General features: G+C 36.5%; 1 protein-coding gene across 4 annotated transcripts in view; it reads left to right on the top strand.

The window, feature by feature from the left end:
- Positions 1-19,510, top strand: part of LOC105201205 (homeobox protein SIX1) — a 41,874-nt gene that overhangs the window by 7,488 nt on the left and 14,876 nt on the right. For 2 of the 4 annotated variants that reach the window (XM_039449015.1, XM_026132919.2), the window contains exons 2-3: positions 1,321-1,582; positions 2,966-3,200. In XM_039449015.1, coding sequence (XP_039304949.1) covers positions 1,321-1,582; positions 2,966-3,200 — 497 coding nt within the window. Of the gene's footprint in view, positions 1-1,299; positions 1,583-2,965; positions 3,201-19,510 lie in introns of all 4 variants that reach the window. The other 2 variants (XM_011169148.3, XM_011169149.3) reach the window with 1 other exon arrangement.

Genomic DNA, 19,510 nt, shown 5'->3' with positions numbered 1-19,510 from the left:
TATAAACTAAATATACGGAATTTTCGTGCTTATTATTATAGATTCTAATATCTTGACATAAGGAACCACCGACTGTCCGAAAATATTTCACACAGTTATTCCAAGTAATTTGCGAAATTACCGTATCAGACTACTATTTTAATTGCTCCGAGACACGAGACTCATTTCTGCTTGCTCGCAAAAATTTAATTAATTGAAATTCGACTGTTAATATATCGACATAAAAGGTAGACATCCTGATTCATTTCTTCCTAACTTTTGACTTATCCCGATTTAATATTCAATCTCGTCAATCGGTTTTATATAAATTTAAATGGATTTCATAAATTTAAAAATTTTTCTAAATTTATCTCTCTTCTTGAGGAAGATTTGATAACCACGTTAAGAAAATGCTTACAAGTCAAGGCCAATTTTTCAACTTCTTTACTGATGCGATGATTTTGAATACAGACACTGGTTTTGTTGAGAGAAAAAAAAACCGGGCGTATCATAGATCTATCCCAGATCTCCACACTGGTTAGTTTTTTTGTCAAAAGTGATATTTTAATGCCCAAGATACTTTGAATAATCGTTACATCTCTCAACATCGCGAACAGTTATATCTCAAGAAAGGATTAAATTCCGAAAATTCCGAACAAACCAGTCCTATTAGAGATTGTATCAGCTTTTTCTTAAAGAGGGTTTCTAATAACTGAGAGACTTTTGTATCCGTTCAAATTGATTTTCGTTGAAATTGACATTTTCAATTTGCGAAGCATACTTAAGCGTCAGAATTCGAATTATTTAAATTTATAAAGATTTTTTTAATTTGTTTAAATTATTTCGTTATAACATTTCGGTTATTCAGTGTTCATAAATTTTTTTTTATTTGCATCATGTAATCAATTATTTAATACGACAATGGCCTATATGTAGAATTGAAGGAAATTGAATATATTATATTAATTTTCTAAACTTGAAATTTCTAAATGTAAGAGAGAGATCGATTTTGAAATTTAATTTTCTCGTTTTAAGATTGATTTTTCCTGGGATTTTCATAAAACTAGATCGCCGTGTCAATTATCGTGTCAATCGCTGTAATCTTCCATTCTCATCCCAGTTCTCACAGTTTTCCTTTACACAAAATTCTCCTGACTCACCTGTTAGTCACTAGTAGTTGTCCGACTCGTCTTCCTTGAAACGAAACGATTAACTAAAAGAGGTGAATATGAAACATATACAAGATACACTAGAATAAGAGGAGACCCGGGATGAGTTTTGCCGACTAACAGTGTGCCCCCCCTGTCTATCGTCTTCAAGGCGATGGTGTCGAATGTCCAGGTTCTCCAGCAGGCAGGCTCCGTGGAGAGGCTCAGCCGATTTCTATGGTCTCTGCCGGCGTGCACCAGGTTGCACCGGCATGAGAGTGTGCTCAAGGCCAAGGCGATTGTCGCCTTTCATCGGGGCCAATTCAAGGAGCTCTACAGGATCCTGGAGAGCCACACCTTCAGCCCGAACAATCATCCGAAGCTGCAGGCTCTCTGGCTCAAGGCCCACTACATCGAGGCCGAGAGGCTGCGCGGAAGGCCCCTTGGCGCCGTTGGTCAGTAAGAATTTCCTTTACGAACTTTTTCTCTCCGATAAAAATTATTCCCTGCAAACTCGACAATATAACATCTTTTCTCTAGTGACCCTATCATTAATTGTTATCTTCTAATAATTTTCATTATTTTATTAGTGATTATTAGATTCACCTTAACATCTTCGTAGATTTTGAAAAGATAAAATTTCAGTGATGCCATCGTTACTTGAACGGTGAGAACGTTAATCGGTGAAAGGATAGTTGCAGAGAATTACTTGTATATAATACATTTAATAGCGATAAATGGCTACACTTTGGAGATAAATAAATTAATTGTACGACATTCACATGGTGTAAAGTCATTGAAAGTGTAAATCTCGGCTATGCTGATTAACGATTAAATTTTTCTATTGAATAATGGAAAATCTGATCTGGCATAAAAATATATACGCAACATTTCTCATTCAAATTAATGATCCTTAATTATGTTTATTATTATTATTATGTTTCTCAAGATATATTTATTTATGTTACTACAAAATAACGTAATATATAAATACTGCTAAAATGTCGATACATTACGAAAAACTTTTCTACGATTTTTAATAACTTATTCCATGTATACATAACTCGTGAACAATTTATCTCTCGATATAGAATGTATTATTCCACGGAAAATTAAACTCGAATAATAGGTATCAGCCAGCGGTGTTTAAATCTCGTGTTTTAATAAAACGCGCGCGCGCGCGTTTATTTTTGTGTTTAAGGCATCACGCGCGCGACGATAAACATAAAACAACGCGCGCGAAACGCATGATTTCAGCATTAATGGCCAGACAAATGGAGGAGCTTGCGCTATCGCACGCGCGAACACTAATGAATTAATGAGCGGTATAGACTTGGCCCTATTTTACCCGCTCGATTCTGCTCTCGCAAGCGACGCGAGACTCCGGGTCGCGCGCGAAGCCAACGCGGACGACGCGACGACGTCGCCGTCGTTGCGCTCGGCCCAGAAACCAAATCCGTCCTCAAAAAAGAGAAGCGTAGAAACAAAGCGTGCCTCTCGGCTGCGCACGCTAAGAGACTCGGAGTGCGTAACACGCCACGCTGTGCTTCCTCTTCCGTTTTTCCCGGCGTCGCGAATCCGCGTTCGCGGATGAATTTTCACTCGCCGGCGTACGGAAGAATGTTTATCTTGGAGGCCCTCAAAATGTGTGCGTATTTAAAGATACAGGTAGACTCTCGCGCGATGGAATTCTGACGGTGCCGTAATCTTGAGAAGACCGGTGTACTAGCCGCAGCGACGCTTTTAAAACTGTCATTTCTATATTTAATGTTTTCTCTGGAAGGGCGTTCAATTAGTATATCGTCGCTCAAAGAGGGATTTCATCTTTTGCTTTGCAGGAAAGTATCGGGTGCGCCGTAAGTTTCCGCTACCGCGCACGATCTGGGACGGCGAGGAGACGTCTTACTGCTTCAAAGAGAAATCGAGGAGCGTCCTGAGGGATTGGTACGCCACCAATCCGTATCCGTCGCCGCGCGAAAAGCGAGAATTGGCGGAGAGCACCGGCCTTACCACCACGCAAGTCAGTAATTGGTTCAAAAACAGGAGACAGAGAGATCGTGCCGCCGAGCATAGGTGAGTCTTTGACACCGGAGACACTTCCTGCTTTAGTTAATTACGCAAATTGAATTGTCATTGGGATGTGTCAGACACGCGTCTTGACGGAAAGACGCGAACCGAAAGCTAGAGAAAAATGTATTTTATTTTATTTGATCTTGTTTTATTCTGAAAAGTTTTTTCTGGAACAAACACAAGTATGCAACAATCTACGTCTACTTATTTAAAAAAAAAAAAAAATGTTAAGAAAACAAGTGGTCTAAGAATATTGCGGGCGTCAAATTGGATCAACGAGAAAACGAGACGTCGCGTTTCTCTATTTGTTTCTATTATACTAAATTTTCTACTAAAACTAAATTACATTAAATTTTCGTGTTAAAGTATTTTATCAAGTGAATTTATAAGGGCATGTTGAGCCATATACAACGGAAGATATTAATCGAAACGAAGTAGCGACCTGAAGCTAACGCAATTAATAGTAAAATCGGTAAAATATTAATAGTTGCGACGACGCGACGGATGGAAAGGTCGTCCAGTGTAACTAATCACCGTTTTATCAAGCACTTTGTCAAGTAAATATCCGGCGATACATCCCTGCGCTTCCGACGCAGATGCACAATTGACGGACGGCGTTAGCGTGGAATTTTCGTCTCTCGCGGACAGAAGCACGCGGCCCGTAGGAGTTCGGTGTTGTTTGGAAGGTCGTTGCTCTACATCCGATTTTAGAAACGAGCGGAGGCCCCATAACTATGTACGTAACGCGATGCCTTCCGCCGCGTAGCGTAGAGGCATCGTGTCGCATGCATACGTGCTCGTGCACGCGTCCTTTTCTTCGTTAAGCGAGCGAGTGAATAATAAATAAATACCAGCTGGGCCATCTGGGTCGCTGACAGACTCAAGACAGACAATTTCTCGCGAATTCTTCTGCGAAACTCAACACTCGCGGCGAAACGATCGTCCGCCCGTCGTCATTGCGATAATCGAAATCGTCGAAAGTATACCGTGCTTCCCCATGTCAATCGGCTGATTAACGGATTAGACCGGATATGCATCTATTAAACGACATCTCAAAGAGAAACTTTTGAATATTGTAGGTCGGGCCACATTCTCGTCTCTACGAATGTAAAATTTATTTGTTGTCGACAATATTAGCTTTTGCTTCCCTTTCCAGATAAAAGCACTAAATTGTATATTAAGAAACTTATAATTGGTATAATGTCAGTTCGTGTTCGAGTAAGATCTAGCTATGACCAGTAAAAGATTATCAATTATTTGTATTTATTATAATGTGAATTAAACGATTACAACGTCCTAGCAATTTGTAAAATAGGGTATTTTCTAACACACATATAAAACTATTTTGAAAATTTATTTTTATTTAAAAAAAAATAAGATGCAAAATTAGAATAAGTAGGAAAATTAATAAATAAAAAGTGTTCTAAATAATAATCGTAGTCATGATAGCTACGATTCTGCCTCAGTAAATTATTTGAAATTAAAAATTAAGCAATTTTTTTTACACTTGTCATTTTCAGTTTACGGGGAAATTCTCAAAATTTTATTTTTCGCAAAACTGCACACTGCATGAATTTGAAAATTACATTTTCCCGAAAAAAAATTTTTTTTTTTTTTTTTTGTTATAATTTAAGAAAAAAATTAAAAATTAAAAATGTTTTAAACTAATATCTAATGTTATTAAAAATATTGCATTAAAATTTCAAATAAATTGGATAAATCATGTTTGAGTTATCGTAATTACTTTGAAAAATATATTTTAAGAAAAATGCATTCAAAATTTAACAATTTTCAACATAATTTTGCATCTTACTCTTTTTTAAAATAAATTATACATGTTTTTAAAACAAAAAAAAACATCTATTTCTTTTAAGTAAAAGTTTTAAATGAAGTTGAAAAATATTCATTTTTTTTTTTTTAATCGCTATGGTCTTAAACACATTAAGTTGAAGTATAACATTTCAAGACAATTCAGCTACGACAATCGTAGCATTAACATTAAAATTGCCAAAAATTTTTTCAAACTAAAGAGCATTTCAAATCATCTATTAATTCAACAATGAAACATTAGTAATTCGGAAGAGCAAATGTTCTCGAAATCACATGCGGATACGATCGAGCAATTGAATGGGTATTTCTGCGATATTGGGGTGATTCGGTAGCATAGGCGCTTTGCGGGATTTCCTGTAATTAATATGCGGCGAATGATGCCATACGCGCGTATCCTATAAAGCCATCGGATAGGTTTGTAAGATCCATCGTTACAACGTGCCTATAGGATGACCGTTTTGGATACGAACTTTGCTCTCGTATCAATCTCAGATAATTAATTCAGTTTACATAAGCTCTTCGCGAATTACACGTGTACCACATTTTACAAATTATATTTCCATGAACAGTGCGAATTAGAATTCGAAACTGATAGAATCTTTGCTGAATTCAACTTTTTATTATATACGCGCGAAGGTGGATTTTACGTTTTCTCGAAAATTGGACTCGATGACACATGTTACATATCCATGTATAGATCATCTTTCTGCGCCTTGATCCTTGATCGCTTTAGGACGAGTGCGTTAATTCGCGAACACCTCGTAGATGTGTACGTATCTCTGACCTTCTGCCTCTGTCCATGGGAATACACAGAAGCCATAAGAAATTCGATACGTCCCCCCCACGTTCCCCGTGGCATGACGTGTGTACTGGTCCTGCCACGGTGGTGCTTCCCACTTCCTCCCTCACGAGAAAACGCCGTGACCACGATTCGCATGGATCGGTCGGATCCATATATCCTTTGATAAAGACACTCCTCGCTGCCACTTCTAGTAACGTACAGCCAGCAGAAAACACATTTTGTTTAATGAACAATGACGAATTTTATTTTCATGTTTGCTAGGGATGATGATAACATTAAGGGGGAGGGGGGGGATATGAGACCTTTTAATTGCGAGAAAGTCACGAATGTAGTAAATTGTGTGTAAATTATACGACGAATATAAGCGAATTTATTTTTATAATAGATTAGCTATATATTTATATTTTCAACAAAAAAGTTAAGTTATATTATTGAATAGTGCAAAAATATTTGTTTACTAAAAATATAGGTTGGTAAAGAAATATTCTTTTTAATTTTATCATGTGATTTAGTGATCCAGACGGAAAATTTTGTAGTGTTTATATATAGTGTTTATATATATATATATATATATATATATATATATATATATATTGAAACAATAGAACTAAATTTATTGATTCAACGTTGATACCGAAGATTGTAATTCTATTTTGTTTTTATTTGTTTTTATTTGATTTAATTTAAGTTGATTTGATGTTAAATCTTTTATGAATTAGAGAAAACGAAATATAATCTGACTGTGCATAGTTCTACATTATTAACTACGTGCAACATGTAAAATAGAACAAATACAAATAGAAAGAAGATTGTAACCGGGAGCCGGCCTAAGCCGCAAGACACATCAAGTAAAAAAATGTAATACAAATAGCATTTTTTTTAAATTAAAAATTATTAATAAAATACCAGTAACATAAAAACTAATTACTTCAAAAATGTTTACGCCTTTTATTAGAGAACAAATAATTTTTTCTAACGCTCAAGTTCAATTAGTAGAGTGTGGCGAACGTATTGCCACGACTTCCGAACGACGAAAAAATAAATGGAACATTCTGATCGGATAGCGATTTCATTTTCGAAATATAACGAAAGTTAACAATAATTTTGGTAAAGGCCGTTAATATCGCTTGATATAAATATATCAAATAAACTTCCGCGATGTGTCGTAGTCTGCGTATAATATAACGCATTGAATTATTAAATTCTGTAATTGTAAAGACTCGAGTAGAGAGACAGAAACGAATAGAACTATTTTTCTTTTTGTTATTTCTTCACCCACCAGAACGCATCCTCGCGCTCTCGCCCAAGCATATCGAGCGTACACGGAGCAGCCAAAACAAAAAACCATAATCATTTAGCCGTTTAACGTGCACGCAGTCGAAAATTAAGTGAATGTCTCGCCTCTGCTGGGGCGGCGTCCCGATGAGCCCCTCGGGACAGGGGCGTCTCGTGGGCGTCTGCAGCAGACAAAAAACGCCAAATACGAGGACCATAGTCCTCCCCCGGGAGCTGTTATCGAACGATTTAACTACCTCGTTTCGATACGATATAACGCGCACGCTCAAAACTACAGACTGCCATCGAAAAAAGGGGCGAAATAAATTTTACGAGATATCGAATAATTATTTCCGTATGCGGTATTTAACACGCGTTTACTATGACTAACAGAGGACGATTAGCGTTAGATGTGAATTCTTTCACACAATAAGAATTAAAATGTTGAATAATAATGAGTATATAACAAAATTGATATATCTGTGTGGTGATAATTACAGGAACGATGTCTGTGATGATAATTACAATAATGAATTAGGTCATAATCCGATTTTCCCTTCTTATTGCTCTTTTTTTTCAAGCTGTTTATCGCGTGCTATTACAACGTCTGTAATTTACGTAGAAAGATAACGATTGCGTGTGCTCTAAAATCGTAACTGAATTAATTGCTATCGGTCGGTCGTAATTATTATAACACATAGTATACGCGCAAAGCCCGTAACCGAGCGGTAGTTTATAAGGTCTCAATCGCGCGAAAGATAAGGCCGATCTAAACACATGGCACGGTAGATTCTCGAAACGCCCATAATAAAAGCTTTAATCGTATATAAGCTTTTAGTTCAGCTTTGTGTGCATCTCTCTCTTTCTTTCTTTCTCCCTGCTGTAACGAACCTTAAACAATGAGACGTCGATCGAGATAAAACCCGTTACGCGACTGTTTTGCATACCGAAAAAATCAGGGCCGGCCCCGATAAGAGGGAGAACTTCTCCGGCTGTAATCAACGGAAGATTATTTGCGCGGCGAGCACGCAGATACAGGAGTCGTCAGCATCCAGCCGCGTCGAAGTGCATCCGCTGCACTTTGAGAAACGCACGAGGGACAACAACGACGGCGGCGGCGGCGGCGGCGGCGACGACGACGACGACGACGACGCGACGTCAACGGCGACACGCGTCGTTGCAGTTGCATCGCCGCCGACGATAACGGAACCGCTGTCGCTGTTCTCGGTACCCGGTATCCGATGACGACGGAACGTGCGTGTATCGCCCAAACGCGAGATAACGCGCGGTGATGCTGATTAAGATGATTGGCGACGGCGCCGGATAATCCGCCTCACTCCGCGCGCGCTTCTCGAAATTTTCCGACGGTGCGTGGCGGTGTCGCGTTGCAGCGAGCGAGGAAGACGAGCTACTTAGATCGCTTTGGCCGTTAGGCTAAAAATAATATAAATAATATCTGATAATGGAGAGCGCCACACGGGCAGCGAGTAGAAACTTGGATTATTGTAATTCCTAATTTAAGAGGCAAGATAACGCGAATGCTCAAGTTTGTAAATATTAAGCGAATCGTATCGCGCTTCCTTTGACCTGAATATAGTCACCTAATTTTTTTTATCGTAAATAATCACTTGAGATAATTTTTACATCCTAATTAAAAGTCATTGTTATTAACTACATAGTGTTCTATAATTAATATCTGAGGACATCATGTATATTTAATTCATATTTTCTCAAAAAAGTAAGGAGATATCAAATATTAAACAAACTGGAGAAGCACATTAAGCATCTTATTGTAACAGTTTTTCTAAAAAAATGAAATTATTTAATAAACCGTTTTCATATTACGGTTTTTTGTTGGGACTATTTAAAAGTTTGTGAAAAAAATAGTTCTTAGAAAAAAAGAAAAACGGAATTTAATTTCCATTTTACATCAATTTGTAAATTAATTTACGTACATGTAAAGTTATTTATCTTGTGTTTGCTTTTGCAAAATTATTAAAAATGGTTTATTTTTATTACATTTATTTTGTGTTATACACGTAAATAAAAAAAATTATGTGAAGTACTGTTCAGTCACGAAAGCAAAAATAAACATTTATAGAAACATAATTAAAATTTTTCATATTGTATAAACATAAAGATTTTGATAGCTTGTAACTACCTTTTAATGGACTACCTTTTAACCTCATTCAAACTCATATTATTATTTCGAATATAAACTCTTATCATACTTGATTGGCTTTATAATGTAAACGATAACCCTGATTTCTACACCCCAGTTAGTTTCAATAGATGAATATATGGAGTCATAACTTGTTTCAGTTGTACATACAAGTTGGATCTCGAAATCTTCGAATGGAATACAGATATGTATTTTTGATCAGTAGAAAAAGAATTTGCTGTAGAGTTTGAGCTTTATTTTTCCGATACTGAGGTGTAAAAAAAAACACTCCAGTTTGATTAGTCTCGCGGAAAGAGGGAGATTGCTTCTTTTTCGACGAATCTTCCTCTCTCGAACGACGAGAGATCGATCAGCGTGACAGTGACACGTTTTTACGACACAGATATAAAAAACGTAGTTGCAGCATTTTCGACAGCACTGACGTTACTTCGAAGATTTGAAAAAAAAAAAAAAAAAAACATTGGTCAGTCGGCCCTTTCTTTTCGAATATCGATTCTATCGCTCGGCTTGAAAAAAATAAATGTTGCATGTTTCGCACTGCGATTCTTTTTCCATGCGTGCCGTTGTATGTACACGACACTTAAAACGCGTCGATTTCGATCATCGTCAGAACGACAAACAATAGGGCCGGAGCGGGACGGAGAGAGATGGACGCCGGTGCATCCGCGAGTGCATTGTGCCTTCATTCTTCGCAGTCAAAAATAAACTCCCGACCGCACGCGCTGGTCACGATGTGTATTTTTTTTGCCCTCACCTTCTCTCTGCGAGAGCAGCCGCGCTTGTATATGGCGCTTAAAACGTCTTTATTATCGTCGCGTTAGTTAGAAAGAGCCGCACGCAGCGAAGGGACCGCGCTCGCGAGCGATGGACCAATTTCTACCAATGCAGATTAACTTTGATCTCATTGTCAGATCAACTTAATCTTTATTTTCCAATTTCTATAACTAAAGGAAGAATCCAAAACTGACAGTAGGGCAGTGATAACTAGAAAATAAATTGACAAACTAAGCAATGAAATATATTTTTTATGTATTAAGAAACAACAAAGTTATAAAATTAAAAAGCTAGAATTGAACTCTACCACTATGCATCTTTTTGCACCTTACTGGTGGATCTGTTACATTCGATACTGTTTTTCTTATCTTAAAGTATTAAAGAAAATAATCATGAAAAACTTCATGAAATCTGTCAGCATTGTAGCTGAAGATAGTTATTGTCTGTTTTCACGGAAATGTGTACCGCTTTACGCTGCGTAGTTATGTTCCAAACCGATTTATGAGCACAAAATTGTATAAAAGAGAAAAACAAACAGTTTCAGGAAGGTACGAACATGTAAAATGATCTAATATTATACTCACTATTGTTTCGCCTGTGCAATTTGTAAGAAAAAAATCGTGCAAGTTTTAATTTTGTTTTACAAAAATTTTGCTTTTAGCCGATTTTGTATAGAAGAAAACCATGAATGTACGAACTGTGGGTTTTTATTTCTTTAATTATCTAAGCAGACAATGTTTTAATCACTATCAATACAGAGCATTGTTTCGTTTCCTAGAAATACGGGGTTGCCGCTTTAAGAGGTGTATAGGTCGATAGTTGGCGACTTTCCTCTGTATCGCGATGTATAGGTATTTGAATCTGAAAATGAAGAATTTAGAAGAAATAATGTTGCAACGGAACTAGACGACGTTTCGGTGATAGAAAGAGACAGCACAGTCCCTCCTACTGCGAGTTTGTCGTTTGCCGGCTTTCTCGATGGATCGAAGGGCTATATCACGCTGGCAGAAGCCAGTAATGGCTTCGTCGTTGTTCTCCAGTGTCAACAAAACATTGCTAATGTACCAACCCTCGAACCCTCGCCCTCGCCTTCGTCCTCGCGCTCGCCCCCTTTATCCGACAGCGCGGAGAGAAAAATGGAGGGAGAGGACATAGAAGGGACGTTATTTCCAGCCGGCCGACAATCTTATCCCATGCGATCGATTTGTTGTTAAAATTTAAGTCGTCTCTCCCGGACCGATCTAGTCGATGGCTCTCGTCGGCGTTGACCTCGATTCGATCGATCGATCGTGTTATAAAATATAGAAATTTCATGACATTTTAGATTTACGTTCCCACACCGCCCGTAGGAATTAGCATCGTCGCAATTAATTTCGTACAATTGCTCGTGCAAATTTATCGTGTAAATTTTCAATCGCTTTCCTTTCTTCCTCTAATACGCACTATAAAAGATATATATATATATATATATATATAAATTGTCAGGTAATATCGGAAAGAAAAGACTTCTCTTCCGGTATTATCTGATAATTTATGTATATTTTTTACTACGTGTATTTGCTAAATTTAAAATTATTTCTCGAGTTCGTTAAGTTTACCATTGATAAGACTGATAAATTTATTAAGAGGGTCTATCTATATGAAATACAGATTTTATAAGCTTATTTTCCGAATTAATGACTAAACTGTAAACACTCTCCCCGTGTTCCATGATCGTCATTTGAAAACTACTGGCAGTAAGATTAACGTCTCTCTCATTTGTCGACCGTCTGAGATTGTCCACTTTAGATTAGATTAGATTAGGGACGGACGTTTTATTCACGCCGCATAAGCGAAACACATGCGCTCGGCTGCTCACCGTGTTTGTTTGTGGCGACGTTTTATCGGCCGACGTGTGCGGTTCTTCTGACATTTTCTACGAACCGGACTCGATGATCCGCCGTATCACCGTCGTAAAATTCTACGCGTGAACAAAGAAGGACGGGGCATAGTGGATCAAGCTGTATATTTCAGAAATGACAATTGTGGAGCCGTGTACAAAAGCTATACGAAGAACCTATCGAGATAATCGTATATAAGTATGACAATTAGGTAAATATGTTTGATATTATGATTATAATTGCATAGTAAAATAGTTATGGTTAGGAGCTCTATTTTTATAATTATTAGTGGTATAATATTAATAATAATGTGTTTATAGTTTTACCAACTATAAAGCAATGTTCGTATACATTATAATTTCAAATATTAATATAGCAAAATATCAAGATATGAATGGCAAAATTGAAATAGACATTTTTATATTAAATGCAATTACAATTATAATCAATATTACTATTTTTTCAGCAGTCGTTTACTATTTACATAATAATAATTATTATTAATAGCTATAATTGTATGGTTCAAACAACCATAAATATATAGTTGACATCGAAAACGACTATGAATTATACTGAACTAGGATAATTCCAATCTTTTTTTCTCTTATTGTACTGAAAAAGATTTTAAGAAATTTAATTACCTGAAATTTTTATTATTGTTTTATTGGGTTTTGCAAAAAAAAAACAAGATTCTTCTTATAAATGCACACAAAATATCAGGTTTTTTAGTTTAATTTTTTTAAATAAAACTGCATGTGGATGTGAGTGTAGGCATATGTTTACGAAGATATTATTGTTTTTTAAATATTTTTCTGATATATGTAAAAATATCTTCGATTATATGTTTTTATGAAAATATAAAAATTTCAGTATATTATAAAACATTATAAAACAAATATGTTATTAGATATTGTGCGTGTAAATCTCGGAAGTTCCACGAATGATGCAAACGAGGAAGACTCTCTGTCTTCCTATAAGTGAACCGCCAATTCTTGGTGGACAGAGTGACACAGCACGAATTTAGCTTAAGACTTGGTTTGTTCAAGCTTAATGCGACCGACGTTTCGTATCTTGTGTCAGAAGGGAAAGTGATTTTTTGACCAGAAGTGATCAGAAGACGAATATCATTAGAGACATTTTTGATTCTGATCGTTCATGAAATCTCGCTTATAATCCGAAATTTCAGTAAGAATATACAATGGAAATAAGATAATAAAATAAGATATTTTAATATATTGTATTAATACGCAATATATGTATATGAATATAAATATATTTTTTTCTTAATTTCGAATATATATTTAGGTAAAACAGAGAAATGTTATTAATAAGAAACAATTATCTTTACAAAATTTTTAAATTTTGTATTCACGAGAATCACAATTATTTTATTAAATTTTATAGACTGGCTTTAACGCAGTAAAAAATGTTAGATGAAATTAAATTGAAAATTAAATTAAAAATTTCTGCGCGTAAAAGATATTTTAGCACAAAACTTTTAAAAGCATTTTACGTTGCTATAATAATAATAATCATAAAGTTGGGGGGTAAAAAGATTGAGTTTCAGTAACCCCAATGCATTTACTGCGTAATGGTGTAAAAATACATATCTATAATATATTGAACTTTTTGCGAAGTTTCGCAGTAATATGGAATAAAAATGCAATGTGATATGCAATTACGATTTTATGTTTAATATTGCTAACATATTTTTTACCTGATTGAACAATATGTGTATCTTTCATTAAACCTTTTATGAATATTAAATATTAAATTCTCGACATACGCACATCTACATACACAAATCATTGTTCTACTACTTGCGCAACGATGCGTAAAATTTAATAAAAAAAAATGTTTCATATTTCTTTAATAATCTCGTATCAATCCATCTTACTCACGTTTTAATAATATCTATTAACATTATAAACTTTCGAACATTACTTACGATCGCATGACAGTTTGCTTAAATGTATATGGCATTTATAATTTATATTATCTCTAAATTTTTTTCCGGCTTTTAAGACGGAAAATAAGTTCGCGCTTGCATTTTTATACTACATCAAATTTTAGCGGGGGAATTTAATCGATTTATCCGGCGGTTGATTAACCGCGAATATCGATTCTCAGAAAAGGAAGTTAAAAATAATCGAAGTGTGGTGGGTTTTCTGGAAGGGACAGTGTACTTTCGCCGGATGTGGAATGAGACAGACGGGGGGGGGTCAGCGTCGAGAGGGCGGTAACGGCCCACGCAAGGGTGGCTTGGTAAGGGTTAGAGACAGGGGTGGCTGCGCCAATATTGACTCCTTCTGAAAAGCAGAGACTCGTCGGTGACACAAAGAGGGTGGCGCTACTTTACCTCGCCCTTCCGTACACCCGGTACGCCCTACGTAGGTACTTTCGACATGGCGTCCGACTGGCTAACTTCGACGACTGTCGCGTCTGCCGTCTTTAATCACTCGAAGGCTCGAAATATTGTCAAAGGAGATTTCTCATTTTGAATCGGCTAAATCGATGTAAGGAAGAGTTGCCAAATTATCAGCCAAGATATTTTTTTATGATACTTCTTACTTTGTACCGATTTGTACGCAAATAAACGTTGGAAATTGTAGCGATTTTAAGTACCTATTATAATACAATAATTCAGCAACGAATTTTTTGATACATGCTGGAAAAAGTTGTCTGAATCGTATCATTTGACAGTATGAATTAAAATAAAAATGTAAGAAGTCGTTAATTAATATTTATTTTATTAATAATTTATTGGAAAAAGAATCAAATATTTAATCATTAAATAACACTGTGAAATGATAAGAATATCTAAATAAAACAGACTTGAATTTATTTGATATATTTTTATTCATGTCAATTATTAGTTCTATTATTATCACTTATAAATTTTATATTAATTTTTCTAAAAAAAAAACTTATAACGATTTAGGAAACATGATAGGTTTTACAAGAATATCGTTTTAATTTTTAATAATTGCGAATATGTTATGTGATTGTAAAATATTCTGCAATAAATCTTTTATGAAAATACAAAAATTCAGAATAAAATTGAACAATTACATTATCATCAGTATAAACTAACGTCAGTTTTGTTTAATTACTTAAAATGTTATAAAAGCACGTACAAAATTTAATTTATTGAATTTTTGCCTACATTACTCATTTCATATTTTTGCAACCAAATACTTATATTAATTAAAAATATAAAATATTGATGAAGTATGATGTAAGCGACTAATACGCATTCAGTAACTCTTCTCTATATATCAAACAAGCGAACGAAAACAGAAGCTTTAATTTAATTTAATTATTTATTAATGCAAATGAAAAATCTCTAGAATAATTAATCTTTTTTCTTCAAGAAAAAAACGGATTATTTTAAGCAAGATCTTTCCTTTACATTAATAATATAAGTAATTAAATTAAAGCTTCTGTTCTTATTCTGAAATTCATGAGTTATATAATTTAGACAATCGATCTTTCAATATTCGATTTTATAATGCGCGTAATATTGAATACTATATACGTGATTCATTATATTAATATGAATGTCTTCTATTTTACGCTAATTATGCTACGTTAAGACGGTGTAGAATTTCAAACATTTAACTAGCGTTAAATATATTTTATATTGCATTAAAATCCGTTTGTTTTTTTTTCTTTAATTAATTTATACAGATATTCGATTTTGCTCGCGTTTAATTACGGCTTAATTATTGACAAATATGTACCGATTTCGAGGAACTTTTATTATTAAATCCCGCCAGTTATTCCCGGAATTATTCGCGAAAATCTCGATAGCGAATTTGATGGCGTGTTAATGCACTGTGCGTGTCCGAAAAGGAAAGACGCGCTCTCCGATATCGCTTTCTCGCGAGCCGTCGCGCGAATTTTCGCATGCGAATAAAGATGCTTTCGGGTCAAGCGGAAGGGGACACTCGTTCAAATCGTAGCGCCGACCGACGTGGCCCCGAAATAGCCGCGAATACTGGTACCATTCCCCGGTTTACGGTTACAGCGGGCACGGTGTCTGGGCAGCGCGCTACCCGTGTCTGTAACCAGAGAACTCGCCTCAACGCCGTGTGTCGTAGCCGCTACTGCCGTATCCGCTTCCAACTCCTGGACTCTAAATGTCAAATCTTTCACGTTAATTAATCCAACGCATACACACTAAACACCGCATTATGTCGCAATTAAAGCGACGAATTATACGACGGATTACCGTGAATTGTATTTGGAATGCCGAAGCGCGGAAAAGTACAGAAAGGAAAAGGGAAAGATTTTCGAACTTTGTTTTGTTAACATTTTCTTAAAATTCACTATTTTCTATTATAATAAAAATGTGCGAATCGAATCAGGTATGATTTGAATGCAAATCACATGGATTAACAATCTTATGAAATGATTAAAGTAACTTTATATAATCAATATTATTTTTTCTTATAATAATCTAACAATAATTATGTTATTAATTAATTATTTGACTTAATTCTATTTGATTCGATTCAGTTTTCAAAACAATTTTTGATATGCATGTCTCTATTTTCCATAGCAAAAATCATTTCATATATTATATTAATATAATATACATAAAATAAATGTTTTATTATATTGATATTAGAATGAAAGACAACGTTCGATATTTTCGAAATCTCTGGGTATTTTTGTCGGGATTTTCTAGTCGCGATAATTGTCGATGCTGCTCGGCCTAAACTCGCCAGTGCTACGCGCAGTTCTGCATTCGTTTATATTTCTGCATTGAGAGCGCGTTCAGCATCTCGTTGTGCAACCGGACGAGTCTCGAAAAATCACGCGAGAGAGGCGGGACAGACAGGCTCAAGGAAATCGCTCAGACGTTCGAGCGATTTTCCACGACCGACGGCGACGCGTCACTTCCGTGTTGCACTCGCATGCGGGAATTGGGCGCGGCTCAATCTCGTCAAGGTCGAAGCGACTCTTGGCTTGTGCAATTTTCACTAAAGCATATTTATTTTTCTGATATTGTGTCAATACCGTTTGAAAGAACAAAAATATATGCACGTTCGCTACGTTGTTAGGATTGTCTCCAAGTGATAGAAGGTGACGGAAGAAATTTTTCCGTACTTATTTCTTATCCTCTTATTTTCTTAAATGAAAGCGAAGAGCTATAAGAAATTTTTCGTTTTAGTTTCAGTTTTAGTCACAAACTTTCAAGTTTATTTTTATAAGAAGTAAATTCTGAAAAAAAAATATTCTCATTTATTATTATTTATGTAATGTAGTCTATATTGTCAATCTCCAACCACAGCTGTACATACAGTGCCGGACAAAAATATTAGCATAGCACTATTATAAAATAGTCTATCAATTTAAAAAATGACAGTGAAATATAATATAAATTTTTGTCAACTTTGAATTTTTATTTTTATATTTATATAATGATATGTTATAGAAATTAATATAAATAAATACAATTACAAGGAAGAATTAAAAGTGTCTTCATCAAAAGGTTTCATCTTTAAACGAAAGCTATTGGCACAATCGGATTATATATATATTCGTATTGATTACACAATTTATCGTCTTTTAAAACGAGGTGAGACATTCGAGGAAATCTGATGATCTCATTCTTTTTACCATTTAGGTTAATTTTTAACTGAGCCGCAAGAAATAATAGGGATAGCTACGAAAAAAATGAATCCTTTTAAATAGTAGCGATAGTTACGAAAAAGTGGATCCTGTTTTGTTAAATATAAAATATATAAATAAAAATATACAAATAAAAATACAGGAATAAAGTTTGTTATTATTTTCTTTGAAAATATTTACTGTTTTATAATAGCAACCGTGCGCTGTGCCAATACTTTTGTCCAGTACCGTAGGATACGTTTTATGTTTAGAAACGTATTCTATAGCTTCTTGCAATTTTCTTTACTTCTTTTTCTCATTGGAAGAAATTCCTTCACTTTCTGTGTAAACAAGAACAAATCTTGTGTTTTCTGTTTAATGCAAATTTTCTGCTATAACTATAATATATTTTTAATTATTACACTCTGTATTTTTTGGTTCGACACTTTTCCTATCCCGAGGAGATATCCACGTCGTGGTACTCGCGTTATCCTCTCCGCCATGTCCCTTCGTGCGCTGGTCCCCTCCAGGAGTCCCGTGCGTGTACCGGACACACTCGCACGCGCGTTGCATTCTGGGAATGCGTGCATGAATGAATGCCCCTCTGTCCCCCACGATTCCGAACAAGAAGAAGAGGAAAAGACGGGGGGGCCGCGAGAGGGTAGCCGAGGAGAGGGGAGTCGAGCGGCTCGTTCTTTTTCAACGGCAGCGGGGACGAGGCGGGCCCCTTTCGGCCCTTACGTGCCCATATGTGGACCCTTCCCGCGAGCTGTCAGATTTGACGTGGTCTTCTTCAAAGCGGTTTTCACGAAGCGCGGGCCCCTATCCCGCCTTTTTTTCGTCCCCAAAAATGGCTGAGACGATCCAACATGGCCGTGCCAGCCTTCCCTCTGTCTCTGTCCTTCCCACTGTATTTTTCCCCCCCCTTTTTTTTCATCACGACGAAAGAGCATTGCGCATTCAGTGGCGCCTTTCAATCTCAGACGAGTCTTTTGTGGCGGCTTGCGGTTGCGCGTTCATCCTTTTCGATCGACGCGCGAGCGTCCCTCGAACGTCTGTAAAGGGAACATACCCGACCATATAATCGGCTAATTTGAGATACATATTCAATTTGAAGTTCGTGTATAAAAATTATGAATTCGTTATACATCATTCTAAGCTCTATTCGCTCATTTTTGTTTTCTTTCATCTTTAACCATTTCCATTCATCATTGTTAATCATTACTTGAGTACAGATGAATATTTTGGAATTTCAATATGAGCATTTTAATGTTTCAGCAATTGACGATTTTAAATTGCTAATTAATCCTCCGTTAAAACTGATTTATCTCACTCAGACTCCACCTCCGTATACTTAATAATGGCACGTTGTCTTCGGCCTCTCGCCAATTCTATCTGGGATCCCGAAACATCGGCAAGAAACGCATCCTTCCGCGCGCACTAAAACCTCGGGGATGGGGGGGGGATATATTTCGAAGGTCAAGGACTCGCGCTGGGTGTCCCTTCGACGCTCCTTCCGGGATTAAATCCGTTTCACGCCTTTCTCGCGCCCGGGTAATGGGACGCGCGCGGCGCGCGACTGATGAGACGACGACAGAGGGGGAGAATCCGTTCGCTCGTGTGACACGCCCGCGGTATGCCGAAAACTACCGGCAGGTTCGGCGTAATCCGGATTAAAGAAATCCCGGAACACCGAAAGCGTTTTAACGCCATGCGGCGCGGCGCGGCGCGCGACCGCCGAGCGCGAGGACGCGTCTCTCCTACCTGCGGGGATCCGCGTCGATCCGCCGTAAATAACGACGCGCCTCTGATAGATCTATGGAAAACAGCAAGCTCTCGACCGGCCACCGAGCGACCACCACGATCGCTTCTCGGTGGCGTGTCCAAATAGGGAAAAAAGAAATACGATGCACGCTTTCGGGCTTTCATTTTTTATCGAGGTCTTCACACC

This window comes from Solenopsis invicta, chromosome 1 (assembly GCF_016802725.1).
Source record: "Solenopsis invicta isolate M01_SB chromosome 1, UNIL_Sinv_3.0, whole genome shotgun sequence".
NCBI lineage: Eukaryota > Metazoa > Arthropoda > Insecta > Hymenoptera > Formicidae > Solenopsis > Solenopsis invicta.
The sequence above is the reverse complement of the archived record's forward strand: the minus strand, read 5'-3'. Positions and strand labels throughout refer to the sequence as shown.